Source organism: Girardinichthys multiradiatus, chromosome 15, assembly GCF_021462225.1.
Source record: "Girardinichthys multiradiatus isolate DD_20200921_A chromosome 15, DD_fGirMul_XY1, whole genome shotgun sequence".
NCBI lineage: Eukaryota > Metazoa > Chordata > Actinopteri > Cyprinodontiformes > Goodeidae > Girardinichthys > Girardinichthys multiradiatus.
This window is the reverse complement of record NC_061808.1, coordinates 5,909,204-5,933,230: the sequence shown is the minus strand read 5'-3', so window position 1 is coordinate 5,933,230 and position 24,027 is coordinate 5,909,204. Positions and strand designations below refer to the sequence as shown.

Below are 24,027 nucleotides of genomic sequence, written 5' to 3'. Positions count from 1 at the left end.
GCAACAGTTGCTTTTCAAAGGAAATTGCTGGTATCCCTTGGCATTGTTTTAAATACATCTGTATGTTTTAGATCAGCAAATAGCCCAAACTCTTCTTGGTTCCTAAATAATTAATGCATTTAATTGGCTGAACCTGGCTGATACCACTCCCATTAAATGCTATGGAAGCAGCTATCATGGATATTTCAGTTTTGGCTTCATCTTTGGTTAATAAATAAAAACTGTGGAATCTGTTGCATGTTTTTGCACAATTGAAGTAGATTTAAATTCTGTTAGAACCTGATAATGTTTATGTCCTGATATATAAAGCCTTTGAATTAAAAGAGAGAGGGCTTTTTGTTTTCCCTAGACTTCCACTTAGCTTATAAAGGCTCCTTTGACTTCAGAATACCTCAATAAAACCCTGAGTAAAAGGCTCAGATATTTTACATTAGGTCTTAATGAGTTAAAAAACTATTCATTAGCAGGGATTTCAGGTCACTGTTATTTTGGATAAAGCTGTCATGCTACACAAAAAGGAAAAAATAATCAATATTAATATAAATTCACAACTCAAAGGCTCACCAAGAGGTCCATCTGTTTGTTCCTCAGGGAGAGCTGGAAACCCAAAAACGGCACCATGAAGCCAAACTCATTACCACCAAAGAAGAAGAAAAGCATAAGATGGACAAGATGGCCCTGGAGCTGGAGCTCAAATGGACCGAAACACTCCGGTAAGTCTGTGCATGTGGGTTTCTATCAGAGGGGTTTTATATAAAAAAAAGAGACTGACTGTTTGCTGTGTGTCTTGTGATAAGTTAAAGCATACAGTAAGAAATATAGGACACAGCCATTTTTAGTTTCTAGCATCAACTGAGTATGCTCAGACAGATCCCACAGGTCTTTAGGTTCCCAGTATAGACCATAAAGGTGTATTAACCTTGGTGGGCTCTGCAGCTTCACACCTCAGTCCAGTCTTAACCTCCTTCCAGCTCAAAATTTCTGTAACCACCATTTGATCTCTGATGTGAGAAGTTATCAAAAAGTGCCGCTGAATAAAAGTGATTCTTCTCTTGATGTGCACTGCAATGGAAACCATTAAATGACTCAGTGTTTTTAACACTTTAAACAGCTTAAAAATGGTTCAAGTGGTGAAAAGGTTTTATACTTGAAAACCAGTTTGTACCTTTAAAGTTAAAGCCACTTTGGAAAGCAATAAATACCAGGATAAATGGATGAAATTCATCTTTCTTCCCCACAGGTATCATTACATGCAATTTCTTTCTTTTTTTAAAATCTCATCGGAAGTACAGAGTTTAAGATAACAACAAATGTTTGCAAATATAGAGATTTATCTGACTAAAAGTCAACGAAATGACCAATTCACTGTTGTTTAAATCAAACTTTATACAGGTTGATGTTCTGCTGCTGTGAAAGGTGCCAAAAGGGAATACATTTGAAACTGCATTAATGCAGGAATAACAGTTGTAATATGACCTTAATGGTGAAAATGAGCAGAGAAAAGAGATACAGCTTGCGTCCATCTTTCATTTCTGCTGTTTGAGTTGTGTTTGGTATTTGTGGATGGTGTTATGATGAAAGTGGAACTGATGTGACTTTTCGGTTGTAAATGTTCTCACTTCATCATTATAGATCTTGGTGTAAATTTGTGATGAATTTCAGGGTTCACGGCCAAGCAGTGTCTCCCTCAGTTACCTTCCCACTTCCTTATTTCTTAATGTTATTTATTTCCATGCTTGTGCTCTGTCTGCAGTGATGCTTGAAGTGACAGAAACAGCAGGGGAGTCTGCCCTGTTTTCTGGATCATTCAGCTAAGGGTTCAATGAGTGCCTCAAAGTGGCACTTTGGGGCACTCATTGAACTCTCAGTCCGAGATACTTAGGCGATCATTAGGTATGAAAAAAGAAAAAAACAGGCCATGGCAAAAAACAACTTTAGCCAAATTCTGCACCCAGGATACATGCAACATAAGTACTGGAAGTGCATCCTTAAGCTGCTGTCACAATTTTTTCTATCCTGACATGTGTTTAGGCATATTGAAAAACTTCGGTTACGTGCATAAAGGAAGGTGATTTTGTGCAACACCAAGTCTTGTCTCCTGTTTGAGCTTTTAATGCTCTCCTGTTCAGATTAGTGCATACGTATTATTGTGATTATGAATATATTATTCAATATTTAATATTAATACTTTAATATCTTGGGCTGCACGGTGGCGCAGTTGGTAGCACTGTTGCCTTGCAGCAAGAAGGTCCTGGGGTCTTTCTGCATGGAGTTTGCATGTTCTCCCCGTGCATGCGTGGGTTCTCACCAGGTACTCCGGCTTCCTCCCACAGTCCAAAGACATGCCTGTTAGGTTAATTGGTCACTCTAAAATTGCCCTTAGGTGTATGAATGAGTGTGTTGTTTGTGTGTTGCCCTGTGATGGACTGGTGACCTGTCCAGGGTGTACCCTGCCTCTCGCCCATAGACTGCTTGAGATAGGCACCAGCTCCCCCGCGACCCACTATGGAATAAGCGGTAGAAAATGACTGACTGACTATTTCCTAGTTTGGAAACTAACCTTTTTGGGTAAATAATCTTAAACTGACTCATAAAGTGGGCGAGAACGTGTCCTTAGCCATTAGCGGTTGGAGCTAACAAAAGAAGCTCATAGCTGGTTACCAGAATCAAACACATACTTTTAAAATACTACTAATAAAAGGGTTGAAATGCATAGGCATGGATGGCGTCCTATGGCCGATCTGTGTTTAAAAACCACCCTTTAAATAAAGTATGTCTTAACTTTAAAAAAAACAAAAACAACATAGAACACACCCTTAGCTGAGTGCTAGTCTGCTAGCACTTACTGCAGCTGAATTTCTCAACACAAACAACACAAACATCATTAAACAAATATTTAGATTATTTAACTCTAAACTAATCTTCTCCGCCCTAACACTACCTCTTACGTGAACTGTGCTGTGGAGAAGTTGTCCGGGGCGACGAAATTCTGGAAAGCCTCCACATTGAACAGAGGGTTAACTTGCAGCTAACCTCCGTAGCTGTGGGGAGGGGCGGTTAGTTCTGCCGGCCCAGGCTGAACTGCACGTAGAGCGGCATGCTGTGTTGCAGTACCTTTGTTCTTCCTTCAGATGAGAAAACCGCTGCTCTCTGCGTTGTAAACACAGGGTTTCTGCTGGGAACTCTCTGGAACACAGTTTGCTTCTGTAGACCTCAAAAAGAAAAGTCAAGCCATGCTTGTACCTTAATTACCCCATTCATGAATGAATACCAGATACACAAACAGCAATTAATTCCTACTTAACTTAGTGCATATGATCGCGTGATCATATGACACTCTTGGATCCAGTTTGAAGTGTTATGTCTGTTTGCCCGCAAGGAGACATTAGCGTGTTTTGTGTCCCTCCTTCCAGCTCCGCTGGGGATCTGCGTGGTAGAGGTCCGCCTGTTGGAACGCGGGGTTTTTATTCAAACAGTGATGTCACGGAAAGTTTGCTGTTACCCCTCTTGTTCCTGTTCCTGACTGTGCTGGAAGTAGGGTAGTGCAATTTATTTTGAAAGTTCCAGAAAAGTTCTTACTGGCCTTTAATGTTGTTACTCGTGGCTTGGTCCCAACAGTATCGGGATCAAGGGTGTGAAATTCACAGTGTTTAACTGCATTAGGACTGGGTAGTCTACTTTGGACGTAACATCACTGGCTGCATTTAAAGGATCAACTGACCATCAGGGAATACAATTTAAATGCTCTATGAGTGCCCCCAACTGGTCACGCAATTAGCTAAACTAATCAGAAAGTAGGTCAAGCTATCACTTTCACTTTCAGTTTTAAGTGACTAGTACAGGCAGGTGTATCAATTGTTCACATAGCGTAGATTACAAGTGATGTTACTATTGGCTCATTGCTGCAATATTTAAGTTGCAGTTGCGTCCATTTTGTAGCATTCACACCCATATGCTGTAGATGGCATGTTAGATTTATGCCGCTTATGCAGCATTGTCGAAGCTGTGGCAGCCTGGGTCTGTCAGAAATGTGGAGGTTGTAGCTAGACCAAACTGCAGATAAGAGCCCAAAAGCCGCATGATGAGTTATGTGGGGAAGCCAATGGAAGAAGCTAGCAAATGAGAGGGGAAAACCATGCAGCTATATACAGGGGGCAGTGGGGAGAAAAGGCTTGGAGAGCAGGTGAGGGTAATCAGGTGAGTATGAGAAACAGCTGAGACCAATGAAGGCTGAGGGAACTTAGGGAGATTAGAGTAAAGAGCAGAGTGAGAGCAGAGAAAGAGACACACGGAAGGATAACAGAATAATAATACAAAATTGTACAAAAACACTAAAGTAAATCAGTAAAAGAAAAACATAAAAGAATAACTGAGATATGCACCAAACAAGAAAATTACCAAAATTAACACACAGAAGGAAACCAAAACATAACTCAGGTGGATCATGACAGGGTCATGAGGTGATTAAACTGTGTTTGCTACACTGTCAAATGGGAAGTCAATGCTATTTGCCTGTGGCCTCATGTCTTCCTAAACTATTTAATACTTTGCATTTTACTCCAAATATATCGTCATTGCAATATCAATACTGGAAAGAACTACTCAGACAGCAATACATTTTAGCAGATTATATTAGTACCATGCACTCAGGCCCTCTATGCCAGAATTATATCCAGTGATGCTTGAATTTTAATGCAACAGAAAACATTTTAGGAGGTCTCCATGATTTTTCAGTAAGGTTATTAAAAAGCATCTTTAAAAAGCTGATTTGATAGGTTGCATTAATCAACCTATCAAATCAGACACCAGATTATGGTCACTTTATCTTCTGGAACTCTGATTTTTTTGTCCCAAGACATTTGGCTATTAACATTGACATCAAATAAAATGTAATTATCACGTCTATTGATTTGAAGTCCACCTTGTTGATTTGAACATCAGAAGGTTCTTTTCCTTATGGGGAACTGAGCAAACATGGTGAAAGTCCAAGCCGTTCTCATGTAACTTGTGTTTGATAAACATTTCAGACATGGTGTGTAAAGTTTCATAGCCCCAGTTTCCCCTGAGACCCCAGTTTTCATTAATTTAACAAAAGATACGGTGATTTTCACCTAGTATGGTTTAAGAGGATTAAAAAATTTACCATTTCTAAAAACCTTTAAAAAGTTAGTCTTTCTAATACACCTTTGGACAAATTATCAAATTGCGCAGCTGTACAACGCGCGACTTATATTCAGAGGCTTCAGTCCTCGACGCAGCCGTCATGGGTTCGACTCCAGGCCCAGGTGACATTTGCTGCATGTCTTCCCCGTTCCCTCCCCTTTCTTCTCGTCTTTATTTTGTACATTTGCATATTCATATTTGACCACCCAACAAAAAAAATAGTCTCTCCTCTGCTTACATCGACACAACAAAAGATGCCAAAAAACATTCTTCCAAAAACTGTCAGAAACTAGACAGATTATAGGTCAAATGCGACCAAACTCAACAGAAGAACTTTTTAAGATCTTCCAAAACCTCAGAAAAATCTTCCTGCAAACGTCTGCTGCCTAACAGAGCCTTCTGCTTAAAAATCTTTCAACAATGTTGATCTATAGAAGCAAAATATTAAAAAACATGCAAATGTGTTATCTTACGTGAATTTCATAGCACCAAGCTGCACTTTCAGTGCTTGTTCTGGTAATTTTAGAAAAGAAACTGTGTAAGAAGCTTTAAATAAGCCAGCACAGGTCACCAAAAGACCCCAGATATCTCGCAGAGTCAGAATCAGTTTTATTCGCCAAGTTTGTTCATGCAAGACATTTCACATTGTTCTCAATTCAAAATATAAATATACAAAAAGAATTGTTGGAAACTAACGTTTTTTTTCTTCTTTTGTACATATATCCATATACAGTGTTTTTGCAGAAGAAGAAAACAAGGATGAATTGGTGCAAATATGCCTGGTATCAATCTGGGCGCTCTCACTATCAAGTGTTCATCAGAGAAACGGCCTTGAGGAAGAAACTGTCTCTGTGGCAGCAGACAGTGCTCTGTAGCACTGACCTGAAGTCCAAACAGTTGGTGTCCAGGATGTGTGGGGTCTGCAGTGATGTTAGCTGCCCTTTACCTGTCCCTAGCCCTAGATAGAGGGAAGGTCAGCCCTGGTAATTCTCCCTGCTGAACTGATTGTTCATAGTAGTCTGGACCTGTCCTGTTATGTGGAGCCAAACCACACAGTAATGGATGTGCACAGGACAGACTGAATAATGGCAGTGTAGAAGATGACCAACAGCTCCTGTGGAAGGTTGTACTTCTTATGTTACGGCAGGAAGTACAGTCTCTGCTGGGCCTTCTTCTGCACAGTGTCTATGTGTGGACCGAATCAGGTCCTGACAAAGGGTGGTTCCTAGGAACCGGAAGTGATCCCCATTAGACAGTGTCGTTGAGGATGGTGAGGAGAGTGAGAGAAGGGGGTGTTTTCTGGAAGTCCACCGTCATTTCCACTTTTTTGAGCGGGTTAAGCTTCAGGTGGTTCTGATCGCAACGGTGGACCAGTTGATCCACCTCCTTTCTTTATGCAGACTCATCACTGTCCTGGATCAGACCAATAACAGCAGTGTCATCTGCACACTTCAGGAGTTTCACAGACGAGTCCACTGAGGTGCAGTCATTTGTGTTGAGGGAGAAAAAGAGTGGGGAAAGAACACACCCCTGGGGGCCTCCGGTGCTGATGGTTCTTGCGCAGGAGAAGTTGTTTCAAGTTCTACTGTTTCCAGTAATTTGTTTCTATCAGCCCTCATCTCTCTCCCTGCCCAGCTTGTCTTATAGAGCAGAGCTTATGAGCAACACCAAAGATGTGCAGAGCTACAAGTCCCTCTATGTGAGTGTGATGAAGTAAGAGATGTTGATGTCTGTGACTCTGTGCTTTATTCCAAATTAAAACACGGATGGTGGCACGTGTCAGACTACAGCATCATGAACGTGACCATATGAGCCGTAGCATCAGGAGGCCTTTGTGCTTTTTCCTGCACGTTTTTGCGTAGATGTGCGCATTTGTATGAGATCCCACTTTCAGTCTGACACTTTCTAGCTCTGAGTGGCAAAAAACGTGTTTGCCTGGATACTCCATTTAACAGCTGCCATTTCAACTCCCACTCAGCTATTACATTGACAGCGTGCAGACACACACGCTCATCTACGAGGCGAGGCACCAAGGTGGGAGCAGAAGCTTTAAAGAGAGATGGACACCCAGTAAAAGCTGTGTTGGGGTCTAATGGCACAGGACAATTTATTGCTGCCATTACAGGGACATTAGGGTCTCTGAAGCACTTTTACCTTAGCAGCCAACTTCTGGATGAGTTTCAGCTTTAACCCTGTGTTGTGTGATAGTGACTGTTTAATCCATGCAAAAAGAAGACAGAACACAAAAACTGATTCAAGAAAACCCACCCCATATAATTCTTTTTTACAAAATCACAGGTGCCACACCCATCATTACCTCTGTGAATACCTTTATAACCCTTAACAACCCCAGTCCCCAGAACCGTTGGAAGACAAGACGGCCCACATCATCACAAATCCTTCACAATACCTAACAATGGGCAATTTCCACATACTCGTACTACTTGGAGTGCTGTTGCCAGAATGCTGGGTCTTAGTCCCCTCTGACCAAAACCCACAGTTAGTCCAAGTAGAGTTTAAGAAACTCAGCACATTTACATCTGTAATAACAGGGCACAAAAGGTTTTTTCTTGGCATGCCTTCTGGAGATAATGTCTGATGGTGACGTCTACCTTTGCTACGGTTCTCTAACTGTGAGCTTTGGAGGTTTTTGGTTTGTTTTTACTCACTAACCATCGTCCTCATCGTGCCTCTCACTGTAGATCTGGAGCCACATAGTGACCTCTAAAGAATACCACACATTATCCTACTTGAATGACATCTATTATTGTCCTACTGACTTTGACGAATGGCAGAGAATAATATTCCTCTTTAGGTTTTTTCCCACTTGTAGTTTGTTTACTTTGGCATGAATCAGTTGATTGGCTTTGAAAACTTAGAACTTTTTCCAGAGGTCCGGTTCCTTTTCACAAAGAGGAATCAGTTTTTAACCACGATGGTTCAGTCTGTTTATTGGTCAGATGTGTCCAGGGGAGGGAGAACCAAATGTAAATACAGGAAGCAGATACTGTGTTCTGAGTTAGTCTAAAACATGGTTAATGAAATCCTATTAGTATTTTTCTGGGTACAGTTTCATGCAAATTTATCTGAGCAGTAAACAGAATGATTTTGAGAGAATGCGCTAAAGGTAGTATGGGGCTTTATGCTTTATGAGAAAAAGGACCATTATTTATTAGTGTGTTTACTCTACCACATCCCACCAAGCTACGCATAACTGGCTACGGGAAGACACTTGGATCATGCTTGCAGCAATCACCTGGTAGCTGTGTTGGAACGAGGTAAACAAACTGCTTTGGAGTCCGTTTGGAGGAGGTGGCCTCAGTATTTTTCTTTTGGTCCGCACCTTAGATCGAATGCTATGTTTACATCTACACAAGCAACAAGGGCAGAAAATAAACAGTTTGTTTTAAATGGACTAAACACCTCAGCTGTGCTTTCAGGTTATCAGGTTATATTTATGCCACGAGGAAACAGGAAGTCATAATTTACTAGGTTTCCAGACTTTCTTATCAACCTATCAAAAATTATGAATTAAAACACGCTTCACTTGCATTTATTGTATAGAAAATATTTGGAGTGCCAGTTAATGGTTGTGGCACTGATTTTATTTGTTAATGGGGGATAAATGTGCTTAAAGTAAAAGCTGGATAGTTGTAGAATATCGAGTGTGAGATGAGATAATGCTGCTGCAGTAAAACATGAATTTATTGTAACACTTTTTATAAAAAGCACCATTAAGTGGTTTACTCTGGTTGAAAGGTAGTGTGCACTAAAAATGTTCAGGTAATTGTTGTACAATGTTCCTTATTGTGGGAATCTCTTGTAATTTTTTAACCAAAATTAGTTTTTAAATGTTTTGCTTCCTTCTGTTTGACCCAACTGGGCTTTCAAAGCAGGTTTTCTAAATGACTTTTGTTTTTACAGTCAGGAGTGCAAGAAGCTGCGTGAGGAGCTGAGAGAGGAGCATCAGGAGGACAAGACTTCAGCTCTGGCTCAGCTGGCACACAGCAAGGAGCACGAGCTGAGCAGCGCGCGCGAGAGCTGGCAGAGGAAAGTGGAGGACCTGCTGGAACAGGTGTGACTTGGTGGTGGTGGGGGACTTGTACATCGTGACTGCCCTTCTTCCAAGTCCTCCTCATCTTATTTATATTCTCAGAAAGCAGGAAAAATTGTGACAAAATGTTAAGATTAAAAACTGCAGAAAATTTATTAGACCAAACGAAAAGAGAAAAAGCACAAATAATGCTCCCTGATCTGAGGAACAGATGTTTAGTTCATTTAGAAGTAAGTTTAATCCTTAATTTACAACCGCTAATCCACAGAATACCTGCTTTCTTGGAGCTGAATGGATGCAATTATTCCAACAGTGAGAAAATCAAAAGCTGTGAGAAAAGACAAGAACAACAAGAGCAGCTACGTCTCTGCTGAGCTCATTTTGTGCATGTAAGACTGGGTGTCTGTGCCGGACTGATGTGTTGCTTTCTCTCACAGACTCAACCATACATCCATTACTTAGTGCAGTATAACACATCCAGGCACGGCTCTTAATCATTGCTCAGTAATATCAATGTAGCACGACTAAGCTTCTCTGTGGTCATCATGCACACTGGAAGTTTATTTCTGCACGTGCACCAGCTGAGGGTAGAACATACCCCTGCTGTCAGAGACTGATGCCTTCTCCCTGCGCCACACAGTCAGCTAAACTACATTTATTTAATCTGATGCCAAATCAGATCAGCCGCCAGCCTCAGGAAGGATGCACTCTGACAGACGGGATGGTGTTTAGAAAATCTAATGACCTGCATTTTAACAGATGGAAGTAATGTCAGCGAAGCCTTGATGCATGAGCTGATGTGGCGTTTAAAAACAGATTCTCAGTTAGCAAACCGAGCAAGTTTGCCTGGAGAAAGCTCGGCAGAAACTCAGCTAATCCCACAGAGTTGGACTATAATCCAGCTCAGTAAATCATGGTTTTACAGATATGAAAAAATTAGAACACCCCACTAAATATTCAGTCCGTTATTAAGATATATTTACATGTTGATGTCAACGCTGTTTTTATTTATCTCTGGAAAATGAAGTGATTTAATTGCACTTTAAAAACAAAAATTAGCCTCATTTGACTCATTATTTAAAACATATCAAGCAGTTTTCTAAAAGCTACTAAAAAGCTACCTAATGTCACATTGTGGTTTGTGGGTGGACTGAAGCGCAGACAAGAGCTAGGCAGCTGCATTTCGTGTTAATCTTGAGCTTTATTCCACAACCGTCAAAAAAATCACTGCAGGTACATAACAGAGTTCAGAGCCAAAAACTTACTAGAAGTCATGCTGCAGGACACGTAGCAAGGTACGAACAAAACCAGAGGGTTGTGATCGGGAGGAACCAGCAAAGGACAATGAAACAAAGCCAACTAATATACTAAGAGAGAACAAAGGCAGGTAATCAAAGGAACTAAGAACAGGTGAGACAAGGAGGCAGGGAAGCAGAGGGAGCAGGTGAAAACAATACATAGATTAAAACATGACGAAGGACTAATAAACAATACCGAAACAAAGCTATAACCAAATGAAGCATGAGAGTAAAGAATAATCAAGAACCGAGAAACTAGAGGGAACATAAGAAACATGACCTGAGAACGAAAAAGGAACCATAAAGCAAACCAGATTACAGAGTAACGAAACCTAACACCACACAGACTGAACTGACAGGAAGGGAAGCAGAGAACATGAGGACTAGGATGTAAACAAACAAAATGTACACAATAAGTAAACACAACCTAACCAGAGGTGCTGGAGAAAAAAGATAAACAGAGCACAATAATAATAATAATCATAACAGCAGAAATGACAACAAAGAGAAAACCATACTAAGTCATAACTAAGAAAAATAATACTAACTAAAGGAGCTATGAACGAGGAAGGAGAGAAACACAACCTAACACTCAAAATAACTGAGAAGAAAACATAACACAAAACCAACACAGAGTCCAAAAGGTGACACACCCTGATACCTAAACCTATCTAAAACCTAAATATCTTAGCTGAAATATCTTCAGTGAGACACTTCTTGTAGCCATCCACCAGTCTCTGACATCGGTCTGAGGAAACTTTGCCCCTCTTCTCAGCTTTAACCGTGAGATGTTTGAGGGGTTTCTTACATCTAGAGCCTGTTTTAAGTCCCCCACAGAATCTCAATAAAATCACAATCTGGGCTTTGGCCCAGAACGTTCCATTTCTTAATTCGCAGCCTTTCCTCAGTGGATTTGCTAGTATGTTTTGGGGTTATTGTCCTGGTGCAGGGTCAAATTCTTCTTCAGCTTACATTTTTAACATTTGTTTTATGCCAAACATGTTCTATTCTCTGTTGTTCAAATAATTCAACTTTAGACTCAACTGTCTAAACACAATTATTCCAGAGGTGCTGCTTCTCCGGCAAACTTTAATCTGGCCTTAGAGAGCTAACATTTCCTTCTGGAAGTTAAACTTGTTTAGTCTCTTTCTTGTACAGTCATGTACCTTCACATCAGCAGAAGCACGAGCCTGCTGTAGGTCCCATGATGACACTGAAGAGTTTTTGGAGACTTCTCTTGGCATTTTGCCGTCTGCTTTTTGGCTTAAAGTGCTTGGATGACCAAAACCTGGGCGTGTTAGAAGGTTTGATTGTTGCCACTTGTAGACTATTTACCTTACAGTAAAATTTCTGATCTTAGATTCTTTTGAGACCTCTTTGTGCCCTTCCCAGACCCATAAGCTGCTACAGTCTTCTTTCTGAAGGCCTCAGACAGTTCTTTGGATCTTGCTGTTTAGCTTAAACAGTCAGGAGCACACAAAACTAAATCGGTGAGGTTTATCATAGTAAGGTATGGTAAGTTTATTTATATAGTGCTTTTCAGTAACGAGACACTCAAAGCACTGTACTTACAATTACAATACAATCACAAAGAACACAAAAAAACAAATCAAATGCTAAGAAATCCAAAAATCTATGAATCCTTCTGAGAAATCTAAAAATCTCTGGTCAATATTACAATGATACAGATAACATTAATAGTCCTTTGGGTTTTACTGGTAAGAGCTGGTTCTAAACCAATCTTTCTAAAGAGGTAATTATATCATTAAGTCCTCTATGTAGGGGAAAACCTCTTGTCCTAAGAAGTCTCATCATTCCACTGAATTCTAACTAGTGAAGCTGAGTCACTGGTACAAAACAGCTTTAATCCACATTTTCAGGTGCTAAGAATATATTGCTTTTACTGGTGCTGAAGTTCAACTAAGTAATAACAGTCCATTGTAGTCTAATTAAGAAAGCTGGATCATTGGTGTAAGAGCAGCTAAAGTCCAAATTACTAATAATGTTTGGTTTTTGCTGGTAAAATCTATGAAAAGTAATGAAATCACACATTTAGGTAAAGTATCATACTTCAGATTCTATTCTTAGCAGAATAGAATCTGAAACAGTACAAAACAATCTCAGCAGGGGTAAGCAACACACACATAAGTAAAGATTCAGCAAGGGTACGGTGGAATCTGGAGGGTGTGAATATATATAAATCTGAGTGTTTGCAAGAATTAGACTGTCAACACTGATAGAACACACTGTCCTTGAGAAGAGAGGTGGAAGTTTTATCAATCGGCCGCATAGTCCTATCAGCACACAGCTGGTAGGGGAGCGCTGGGGAAGAGCGTGGTGTTTATATAACATCCAGGAGATATTCTGTGGATACCCAGTTAGCAGAAGTTGCCAAGGCCACATTGGGGCGCCAGATTTAGAAAAACAATAAATGTTGTGGTTCAGGCAGTTGTGAATTTCCAACTAACTTAAGAGTTTTACTGGTGTGTCTCAATTTCAAATCCAAATAGCCAGATTTCTGGTATTTTCCGCAGATCTCGAGCGTACAACTTCTCCAAGATTATATCCTTTAACCTCTGAGTCCAACTGCTGCCAGGCTGTGATTCTGTTCAAGAATCGTGTCCAGCTTGTGATTCTGCTCTCTTAACATTTCAGTCTGAGTGTTGATCGCTCTACAGACTCCATCCAACATCGCAGGAAGCTTTGGAAAGCTTTGAACAGCCGCCCACATTTTAATCACTTGATAAGCCAGGTAACCACCCACTCCAAAAAGCAGAAATCCTGTTATCAAAGTCCAAATATGTACACATTTTCTACGTCATCGACCGACATCGTAGTCAGGCACACAATCTTCCACTGCTGCCAAGAATCCATTGTGTTTCCAGAGAAGAACGTCCCGTCTGGACAAGAGGCTTCTCCTTTACCCTGTCTTCCTGTAGGAAAATAAAAAAAAATTGATCAATTATGTTGAGAGTCCAGCTGACCAAATCCATAATTTACAAGTTTGGAGGATATGCAAAGTGAGGCTCTGAGAAAAATACAGACAAAAGCAGAAGCAGGGATCAGCAGGGAGGGAGGGAGAGAAAACGCGTGTCTTCCACCGAAAGCAAGAGAAAAAAAGTGTGCACCTAATATGGCAGTGTGATCTTAGACATTTCAAATGTGAATAACTGTTTTGTTGTATAACATGAAAAAACTGTTCTGATCCTTACCAGGTTCTATAATTAGTTAAATATAACAAAACACACAACAGATTCCACAATGTCAATATTTATTAAACACAAATGAAACCAAAATAGAAAACTCAGTACATTCTTGCTGCTTCGATAGGATTTAGGAGGGATACTAGCCGCAGGTCCTGCTTAATGAATGCTTATAAATTGAGTTACCATTACAGAGGCCATCTCTTTAAAAGCTGGGCTTTTGGCTGTTTGCTGGTGTGGAGCCTACAGGTGTGCCAAGGTGGCAAGATATCAGCAATAACCTTAGAGAGGCAACTGTTGCTGTCCATCATTCTGTTGTTTTCAAACAACATGAAATCCACCACTCTGCATTAGGAAAGATTATTTACAAGTTGAAAACATTATCAAAAGCTGAAAATCTTCCCAGGAGTTCAACAGAAGGTCAGACAAACCAAGAGCTCCATTTCAGCCTTAGTTACAGTGTTACAACTGAATAATAAACATAAATAACAGCATCAAATCTAGAAAAGACCAGATCATTTTTATCATCCTGATATATAAAACTCTAGATTTAAAAATGGGTGTACTTCCATTTGTCCCTTGGCTGAATATAGTAAATCACAGCTGCCTGTGTTTCATCTCTTTGATCAGTTTTCACCTCAGCAAATACAGTTTTGTTGTGGGTTAAATATGTCATAGTTCTGAAACGAGACTTTAAAGGAGAGCTTAATAAACACAGAACAACAAATTAAAAATGAATTAATTATACTGGGTAATAAAATTAAAGCATTCCCATGTGGGTTGCTGTTTTGCTCTGTTTAATTTCGATGTTGCAGAGGCAGTCATTATCTCTGTTCTATGAAACCAAACTCAGTAACTCAACCTAAAAACACACATTCAGTCACATGCAGATTTACACCCTATCCAAGCAGCTGTGGTTAACATGAGTGACCGTTTATGCTTGTAATAACTGTTCCTAATTCCATGTTGCATCTGCAATTTCACACAGCTTGTTCATCCAAAGCAAAATGTACTTAAAAGTAAGTTACTTCTGTCTTTTCTATTGTTCATAGGTTTGAAAATCGCAGCTGTTATGTCAGCAGCTTCTGCAAGGTTATGTTTATCATTAGAGAAAGATGTATTCACCATGCTTCTGCAATCTGTCTAGACAGACTAATCTACTGAGTCATACTCCTTCCTACCAATAATGGATTTCAGTGTGCCATTCATTGCATTGCAGCTTTAGTTTATAATGCACTACCATGAACTGTAAGTTATTTGCATAAAGCTAAAAGCTCTTTTGCTTTAATCTTTAAAATTAGTTTTAACCTAACTGATTGCCCCCTTCCTTTTCTGCTTCTATGATCCTGCAGGACAAACTGAACTTAGACTTCTCACACTGATGAGGCACTTTAGTTTAGTTCACAAGTGTGTGGACACGGTGTTGAGCAGCCTCGCTGATTTAAAAACAACTTTGTCGTCCAGTGTGGTGTGTTTTACTTGGCCTGTCTCTGTGCAGATATCTCTGCTAAAGCAGAGTCTGGAGATGCAACTGTCCCAGTCGCAGTCCTCGCTGCAGCAGCTGCAGCACCAGTTCAGCCAGGAGAGGGAACACCTGAGGATGCAGCTGGACGAGCTGCAGACGGAGCACCAGAGACGACAGCAGCGTCTGCAGGAAGCCCACCGCTGTGCCATGCAGGACATGGAGCACACCAGGCAACGTGACCTGAAGGTACACAGAAACGATAGTCTCAACAGTGTGAAACAAATTTATTTTAAACTTCGTGTGCACTGTCATCTGAAAACGCACAATATGTATAATAAAACCACTGAAAGATTTTTTATCATGCAAGCATGTCTTCTAGCATACTTCACCTAGAACTACCAGAACCAACCATGTTACACAGTGCACTTTTTTTTTCTCTACAAACACTATTAATGTGTTTACCCATTCACCACATGCTGGAGAAGCAGAACCATACCACTGCCTTACAAACTTCAATCAAACCAATCCCACTCAATCACAATTTTGTTCTTATGTTCTTAAATCATGCTAACAAATGTTCTAGTTGTTAAAAATCATTATAAAACACAACTAAAAGCTGCAGAGCATATTAATTTGTATCCCAGTTTTGTTTAGTGCTGTAGAACAACACAATGCCATAGAAAATAACATTTATCTTCCTATGCATTTGACTGTAGCATCCTCAACCTGATCACCACATAAGGCAGGCTGCTACTGAGTTTCATGAACATTTCTTTAATCCTGATAATACTTATCTGACCACTTGGGAGCACAAATGGTGCTTTGAACTTGCATCCCCAGATGGTCAGTTGATCCTAACATATGAAAAACAAATTGAAAAAGTAGCAAACCCTGTCCCGACTCAGCAGAACACTGTGAATTCAACTTGTAAGCTGTACGTTTTTCATTTTATGTTTTATCTGATTGAGAAAAAAAATAACCAAGACAAACGGAAAAAGTCAGAGTCCTGTTATCTATTTTAAAGTCTCTGCCCACATGGCGGAAACATTAGCATTAACTGCGATGGTTCTTATTATTAAAGGTTTTAGAAATGCTGGTTCATAATGATAGCTTTCTAAAACTGACCACGTGGATGTCACTTCAACTCAACGATTATTTCAAAACAAAAACTTCATTTACCCCAGACTTAATCTTACTGTTCAGCTAGCAGCATCTTCACGAGGAATTTTCTTGCTTGTCAAAATGAAAGCACTTCCTGTTCTGTTCATTCAGACAATAAACATTCTCTTCCTTAATTCACTACATGGTGCCTTTTCATTGTGTTGTAACATTAGAACATTTTCACTGCCTAAACTTGTCAACAAATGTTTTAAATGTGGATTTAGGATATTGCTTTCTGCTTTTATTAATAATACATTGATTCACAGGAAGGAGAGGAAACCAAACTCTATATAGTGCACTCTATATGGTGAATGGGTTAAAAATATGAACATGGAGATGAACAGGTTTCAATGTTTGATAATTTTTCAAAGTCATTTACAGCATCTCACAACAATTCAATGACTTTTGTGAGCTGTGAGTAGTTTAAGGACAAATGGTAAAGAACTGAATCCATACACTACAGCAATACAGTGTTATAGGCAGAGAAAAAAAAGACACATTTGATGAAAATATGTTTGTTTCACTCATTAGAGACTGAGGACATGGACTTAGAATAACTGACTTGTAAACACCTCTGACTTGTAAACACCTTAATTTGTAATTTTGTTATACCGTATTTTCCGCACTATAAGGCGCACCTTCAATGAATGGCCTATTTTAGAACTTTTTTCATATATAGGGCGCACCGGATTATAAGGCGCATAGAATAGAAGCTACTGCAGTCAAACGTTTGACTGGGGTTGCGTTATGCATCCACTAGATGGAGCTGTGCTAAAGAGAATGTCAACAAAACAGTCAGATAAGTCAGTCAGTCAAACTTTATTAATACACTACAAACCAGCGTTCTGATAACTCCATTCACTCTCATGGTAAGGTCTCCTCTACATAGAATTATATTGAATAGAGCCAACCGCACGTTAGGAATGCATTGGAGTCTATGAAGTTGAAGTTGAAATCAAACGTTAGTTAAAACGTGAAAGGGAACTTTTCCCTGATTCAGTAAACACGTAAAAGAAACAGTTTGATGCACTAAATCAAACGTTAGTACATTCACAATATAGTAGCGTTAACTGTTGAATTCTCTCGCTGCTGCTCTATTCTCATGTTCGACTGCGTAGCTGACAGCCTTGAGTTTGAACTCAGCATCGTAAGCGTGTCTCTTGAAAGGTGCAATTTTGGGGTCGTTATACACACACAAGTGGTGTTGGATTAGGAGTAAGCACAGTACAGGTGTTTACCGCTATTACTTCGGCGACGCCCCTGACTACGGTAGCCGTAATGCTGCAAGCGGTGCGGCTTTGTAGTTTACCAGTCGTACTGAAACATTTTGACAGAGCGCCGTGTACAACCAGTATGGATCAACCAATTAACCAATTGATCCATATATAAGGCGCTCCGGATTACAAGGCGCACTGTCATTTTTTGAGAAAATTAATGGTTTTTAAGTGCGCCTTATAGTGCGGAAAATACGGTACTTTAAAACCCACACTACAATGAATCCCATCAATGTAGGACTCCACATCAAATAAAAATATAGAAACATTTTGGGTTGCTCACAATAATTTAAAAGAAATGACCTACCTTGTCAGAAAAGCCACCTACCATCCTCAGCATTCCTCGGTCTGTGAAAACCTCTCTCCCTGTTTATAATGACTTTGTATACATTGCATCGCAGGCATCACTCGAATGTTGATTTTGTTTTTTATTTCTTTCATTTGTGTTTTTTAAGATTTAGGCCAGTTTAGATGGGTCTTAGATCAGCCCCATCCTCCCCTCTTACTCTAATCTCTAAGAGCTGCATGGTGGTACAGTTTGTAGCTCCGTTGCCTTGCAGCAAGAATCTCCTGGGTTTGAATCCCGGCCTGGGGTCTCTCTGCATGGAGTTTGCCTGTTCTCCCCATGTATGTGTGGGTTCTCTCCGGGTACTCTGTGTTGCCCTGTGATATCATTGTGCCATCAGAGACAAACATACAGTTTTTTGCTCTATGGAATGTGACTGATTATCTGTAAAACATATGCATTTTTTTTCATAGTTGGACATTTTAGGAGATCGTGTTATTTACCAATTTCACACTGATGAGTTTCATTAAAGAAGTTAAATACAATGCTCCATAATGTTACCATTAATAATTAGGAAGCATTGTCTGCCTTACCCTGTTTTCTTTCCACTTGAAAGCAAATATTATCTGTTTTTATTGGAGAAAAATGTTTTTAAGTTGTTTTGCCTCTTAGCTTTGGTTCCGGACTCTGATTAGCTGTTAAACAGGGTCAGGGGAAGGCAACGCAAACAATGTTGCAGCAGTAAGTTTTTTTAAATCCATTTGTTTGCTGCCTTTAGGCTCAGCTGTGTTATTTCAGGTCAGTGGAGGTAATGTCTGAGATGGTTAAGTGGTTTTCATAATAACAGAGCTGTGCTGGAAAAGAAGTATTTTAGGTTCCCGACTGTCAGCAGGTATCGTGTTTTGCTTTTATAAATGAATGACTCAAAGGTAGAATACGTGTAAAAAATGAATTCACTGCAACATTATTGACACAGGTTTCCACATTGTGTCATGTAAACATAAAAAAACCCAGTAAACAAAACATAAAACCCAGTAAAATCACTTGCATTCTAAAGACAGTGTCTACCTGTTTGTGATTTAATCTGAGCATAAGACCAGCTGTTCTATGAAGACCTCAGAGGTCTGTTAGAGAACAGTGAATAAAAAGCATCATGAAGACCAAAGAATACAGCAGACAGGTCAGGGAGAAAGTTTAAAACAGGGTTAGGTTATAAAACATTATCCCAAGCTTTGAACATGTTGCTGGGCTCTGTTCAAACTATCAGCTGAAAATAGAAAGGATATGGTACAGCTGCTGACCTACCAACACATGGCTGTGCACCTAAACTGACAGGCCAGGCAAGGGGAAGAAGCACACTCATGGTAACTCAGGAGGAACTGCAGAGATCAACAGCTCATGTGGGAGAATATGATGACAGGTCAATTATTATTTGTGTGCTCCATAAATCTGACCTTTATAGCAGGGTGGCAAGAAAAAAGCCATGGATGAAAGAAAGCCTTAAGAAGTATTATCAAACAATGTAGGAACAAGGTTCAATTTTGATCTCATCTGACCCAAATTAATATTGAGCTACTTGCAAAACCTAGCATTTCATGATCCTGAGCACACAATCCCCACGGTAATGCAAGGTGGTGGCATCATCATGCTAAGGGATTATTTTCTTTAGCAGAGTCAGGGAAGCCAGGAGGAAAACTGTTAGAGGCTGCAGAAGACTTGAGACTGGGGTGGAGGTTCATCTTCCAGCTGGACAATGACTGAACACACATCCAGAGCTACAGGAGGTTATACAAAGTATTGGTTCAGGTGGCTTAATATATATGCACACCACACTTTTCTGATTTAGATTTAGGAGAAAATCTGGAAGAAAACCGTATCCTTTTCCTTCCATTTCACAATTATCCACTGCTTTGTGATTTTAAAGGGTGTGAATACTTTTGCAAGACAATGTAAAGAGAGCTGCCAAAAGAACAATACAGAAATAAGGTGTAATCCTAACCCGTTAAATAATGTTGTAAATTCTCCTAGGTGCACAGTTTTTCTGTCTTTTAAAAACTACAAGAAGTATGTGGTTGAACATTTCTGTCATTTTCTCTGCCGGTAAAAGAAGCTCTTCAGAATAAGGCCTCCTTGACATTTTAATTCAATGAAGTCTTGTCAGAGTTGAGGTTAGACTGGCAGTGACTCATCACCGCTGTTCCTCGCTCTCTCTGACAGCATATCCTCCGTATCAAGTAGCTTTAGTGACAGCCATCCCTCTCCTTTGTTTAATGTGAACATATGCATGCACAAAAACAAAGCCCACGTTCTTCAACATGCCAGTGAGTAGTTCTTCAGCGTTAATCCCTCCATTTCAGTCAAGGTCAATTTGGATCAGACATACGTCACAGTTTTAAATCCCCTTCTCCTCTTGGATGCTGTAATTGTCTGAATGCTTTGGGGAGAAGGGTGGGGTCAGGGAACAGCGTCCTCATGAGGTGTTGATGCCAACTACTTGAGTATAAATTTGTCCTGGGATGAACGTTTGAGTCATGCAGCTCAGTTTTTAATAATCTTCTGTAAACTCACTGTTACCAGAAACATCCTCCTTCTCTGTCATCCCTGTTTGCTCCTGCACCTTCTTCTTCTATGATGGAAATAAGAGGAAGTGGATGCTGCAACTTTCTCTGTAATGACAAAATCATCTGAAGCATTCTTTATTCCACCCCAGTCTTAGTTAATAAGCAGTGAAACTGAGTGTTAAAAGCTTTAAGGAGGGCTTTCATGGTGAGGGGGTGTTTATATTTCTGTCTGCAGAGCCGGGGAAAGAAAACTCAATTATCCTGAGTGGAGCCATTTGAAGGATGATTTGTGTTTGGGTGTTTTATGCGTGTTGGGGTGGATGGCGGCACCTCATTCATATTGCCTGGTGTTATCTCTTCACAGTTCACAGGAAGTTATATCCAGAGAGTAATAAAGTAGCTCCAAATCCCTACAACGCAAGCACACACACATTCACATAACCAGATTTAGTTCCCGGACAGGCTGATACTAAAAGCTACAAATAGAAGCAGCGAGAACGCATGGAGCGAGTGACAGTTTATCTTATTTTCTTTTACTTCATTTTGCCTGTGCATTATATGAGGAGCGATTGTTGTACAGTGATAAGTGTACTTTTCAGAGGACAGGTTGACGTTATTACAACCTAATGTAGAAAGTTTCCAAATATAAATTGCTCTGAGCTTGGAAACTTTCAGCGTGGGATAAAGGACAAACTGCACTGTAGCTTTAAACCTTTTTTTTACTTTTCCCTTGTTTATTTATTTTTTGTATGTTGTGGTACTTTGTTAAAAATGTACATACCAGACTTTAAAATTATTATTTTATTTATCTGTTAAATATAATCTACACTGACATTGATTTATGTTGAAACACTCTGGATATTGACCAAGAAACATGGCACATAAAATAAATGTTGTCGTCCTACATCCCCTTCGTTCTCCTTGTCAGTTGTCGGGCTCTATAAGCCAGTCAAACAAAAGTTAAGATTAATCGAAGATAACTATGCTAACAGCAGTTTTCAATTAATGATTTTGTTGTGGAAAAAGACTGCACACTCCCTCCTGAACCTAATACCTGGTTGTGCCACCTTTGGCGGCAGCAGCGGCCATGAAGTGTTTGCAGTAACTGGCAATGAGTCTTTCAGAACGCTGTGGAGGAGTCCTGGCCCACTCTTCTTTGAGGAATTGTTTTAATTCAGCCACATTGGTAAGTTTTCAAGTACGAACAGCCACAGCTTCTCAATCACATTTAAGTTTGGACTTTGAATAGGCCTCTCCAAAAAATTAGTTTTTGGCTTTTTGAGTCATTTGAAACTGCACTTGCTGGTGTGCTTTGAATCATTGTTCTACTGCATGACCCAAGTGCGCCTGAGCTTCAGGTCTCAAACTGCTGTTCGGACATTCTGCCTCAGGATCTTCTGGTAGAGACCAGAATTTATGGTTCCATCCATCACAGCAAGTTGTTTAGGTCTTACAACGTCACGCTACCGTGTTGGTCTGGAGGTATTTAAATGTTGTTCTGGTTTCTCTATTGACCTCCTGGATAAGTCTTTGCTGCAGTCTTGAAGCAATTTTGGTCTAGCTAAGGATGGACTTCAGACTGTGCAGGGCAGAAAACAGTCATGGCACAGGCTTAGAATGCAGCCATTAATCTTAAATATCCTGCCTCCCTTCTTTCCTTGTTCAGCAGACATGATCATGATTCAAACAAGTGGTTTATGCTTTGCCTCCCAAGGATGAATCAAGGATGTCTGAACATGGTGTGTAATGGTGTTTAATGTTGTATTATGTATAATAATTAAAATAGATTAAATGTTGATCAAGTTAAATTTAATGGACATAAAAAATCTGTTTGAAGCATCTTCCATATCCTTTAATGCTTTTATTTCTGAAGATATGATCTGATCTCAGTAGAAAACTGAATAAAACGCTCCGTATTACTTGTAATATTTCTTCATTATTTTGGCAGTCAGATAGAAAAAAATATCCAAGCTTTTGTCTTCATCAGGTTCTCTAGACGTAATGTTCTCTGTCCCTGAAATAGTTTGGATAAGGTGAAAATTATTACACAGCAGCAGCTTGAGGGCTGAGTGAGACCTATAGAAGGGAGTTTGCGTTGCCTTCAGGTTAGTTCAGGCATCTAAATTCTGCTTTCAGGACAGCACCTTGAAGCTATCGCACTCTCAGGCCTCAGTTCCTTCAGCTCTGCTTTGAAGATGTCCAGGGGTCAGGATTAAGACCTGTGTTAAATCATCTGGATCAACCTTCCAGAGGACTCTCAGCTCATGTTTCTCTCACACTTGTTGATGAGCTGCTTCTCTTTCTGAGTTTAACGTGCTCATCCACCACTCAAGTAAAAATATCGACAGTCCATTAATAAAAGAGAGATGCAAAGGAGAAGGTAAAATATACCAACATTACAGTCAGATAGTAATTATGGGATTCATTGCGTTTAGTAGAGATTATTGCGCTTCCTTTAATTAAAGAAATAAAAGTGGGATTTTTATTGTCCCACACTACAAAAGCACCAATGATCTGTGCCAAAGAGTAAGAGAGATTAGTGGCTTTTAAAACTCACTTTCTTGTACCGCGACACTCCTCCCACTGGAGCTCCTGCACACATCCACCATAGCTGGTTGATTAAGGACAATGGGGATTAGCAGGGAAAATAAAAAGTTCACTTAGCCCTGAAATACCTGATGGTGCCACCTTAAAAGTCTAAAGGGACGTTTAAAACACTTGTTACATGATGTATTAAAACATAACACAGGAAATTATAGAGGAAATCTATAAAACCTTCCCATTTATTATATTTTTAGAAAAACTGTCACCAACAATTGTCATATTTAGTCATACCAGGAACAATATTAACCTGCCTGAAAGGTAAATGAAGCATCACCCTGCTGCACACAATGTCCACCAACATTGTGTTGGTCTTTAATTTGTTGAGTCATCTATACCAGGTCATTGGGCATCCTGGCCACGTCGCCAGTCCATCACAGGGACACACAGGATGAACAACAATGCACACACACACACACACACACACATACACACACACACACACACACACACACATAACTAAGGGCCTTTAAGAGAGACCGTTAAACAGTCATGTTTTTGGACACCGGGAGGAAGCCGGAGTAGCCGGTGAGAACTCGCACAGATGCACACGGAAAACCGTGGCTCAGTAGGAAGAGTAGTCGTCTTGCAATCAGAAGGTTGTAGGTTCGATTCCAGCTTCCTCCTGCCATATGTCGATGTGCCCCTGGGCAAGGCACTTAACCCGAATTGGATGAATGTTGCTCTAGTGTAAAGCGCTTTGAGTGGTCTGCATGACTGGAAAGGCGCTATATAAGTTCAGTCCATTTACCATTTAACATGCAAACTCCATGCAGAAAGGGATTCGAACCTCAAACCGTCTTGCTGCAGGGCAACAGTGCCTCTAGCTGCACCACCATGCAGCCCTCTTTTATGTACATAAAAAAATGTGTTAAACCAGAGTACAAATCTGATTTATTTAGTATTGTATAAGACATATTTGTGCCTCATTCAGCTACAGTTCTAAGTACCACAGAGAAAA

General features: G+C 40.0%; 1 protein-coding gene across 2 annotated transcripts in view; it reads left to right on the top strand.

Moving 5' to 3' along the window:
• fam184ab (family with sequence similarity 184 member Ab) overlaps positions 1 to 24,027 on the top strand; it is a 212,807-nt gene that overhangs the window by 144,672 nt on the left and 44,108 nt on the right. For both annotated transcript variants that reach the window (XM_047388056.1, XM_047388057.1), the window contains exons 12-14: positions 592 to 713; positions 9,088 to 9,238; positions 15,217 to 15,429. In XM_047388056.1, coding sequence (XP_047244012.1) covers positions 592 to 713; positions 9,088 to 9,238; positions 15,217 to 15,429 — 486 coding nt within the window. The remainder of the gene's footprint in view (positions 1 to 591; positions 714 to 9,087; positions 9,239 to 15,216; positions 15,430 to 24,027) is intronic.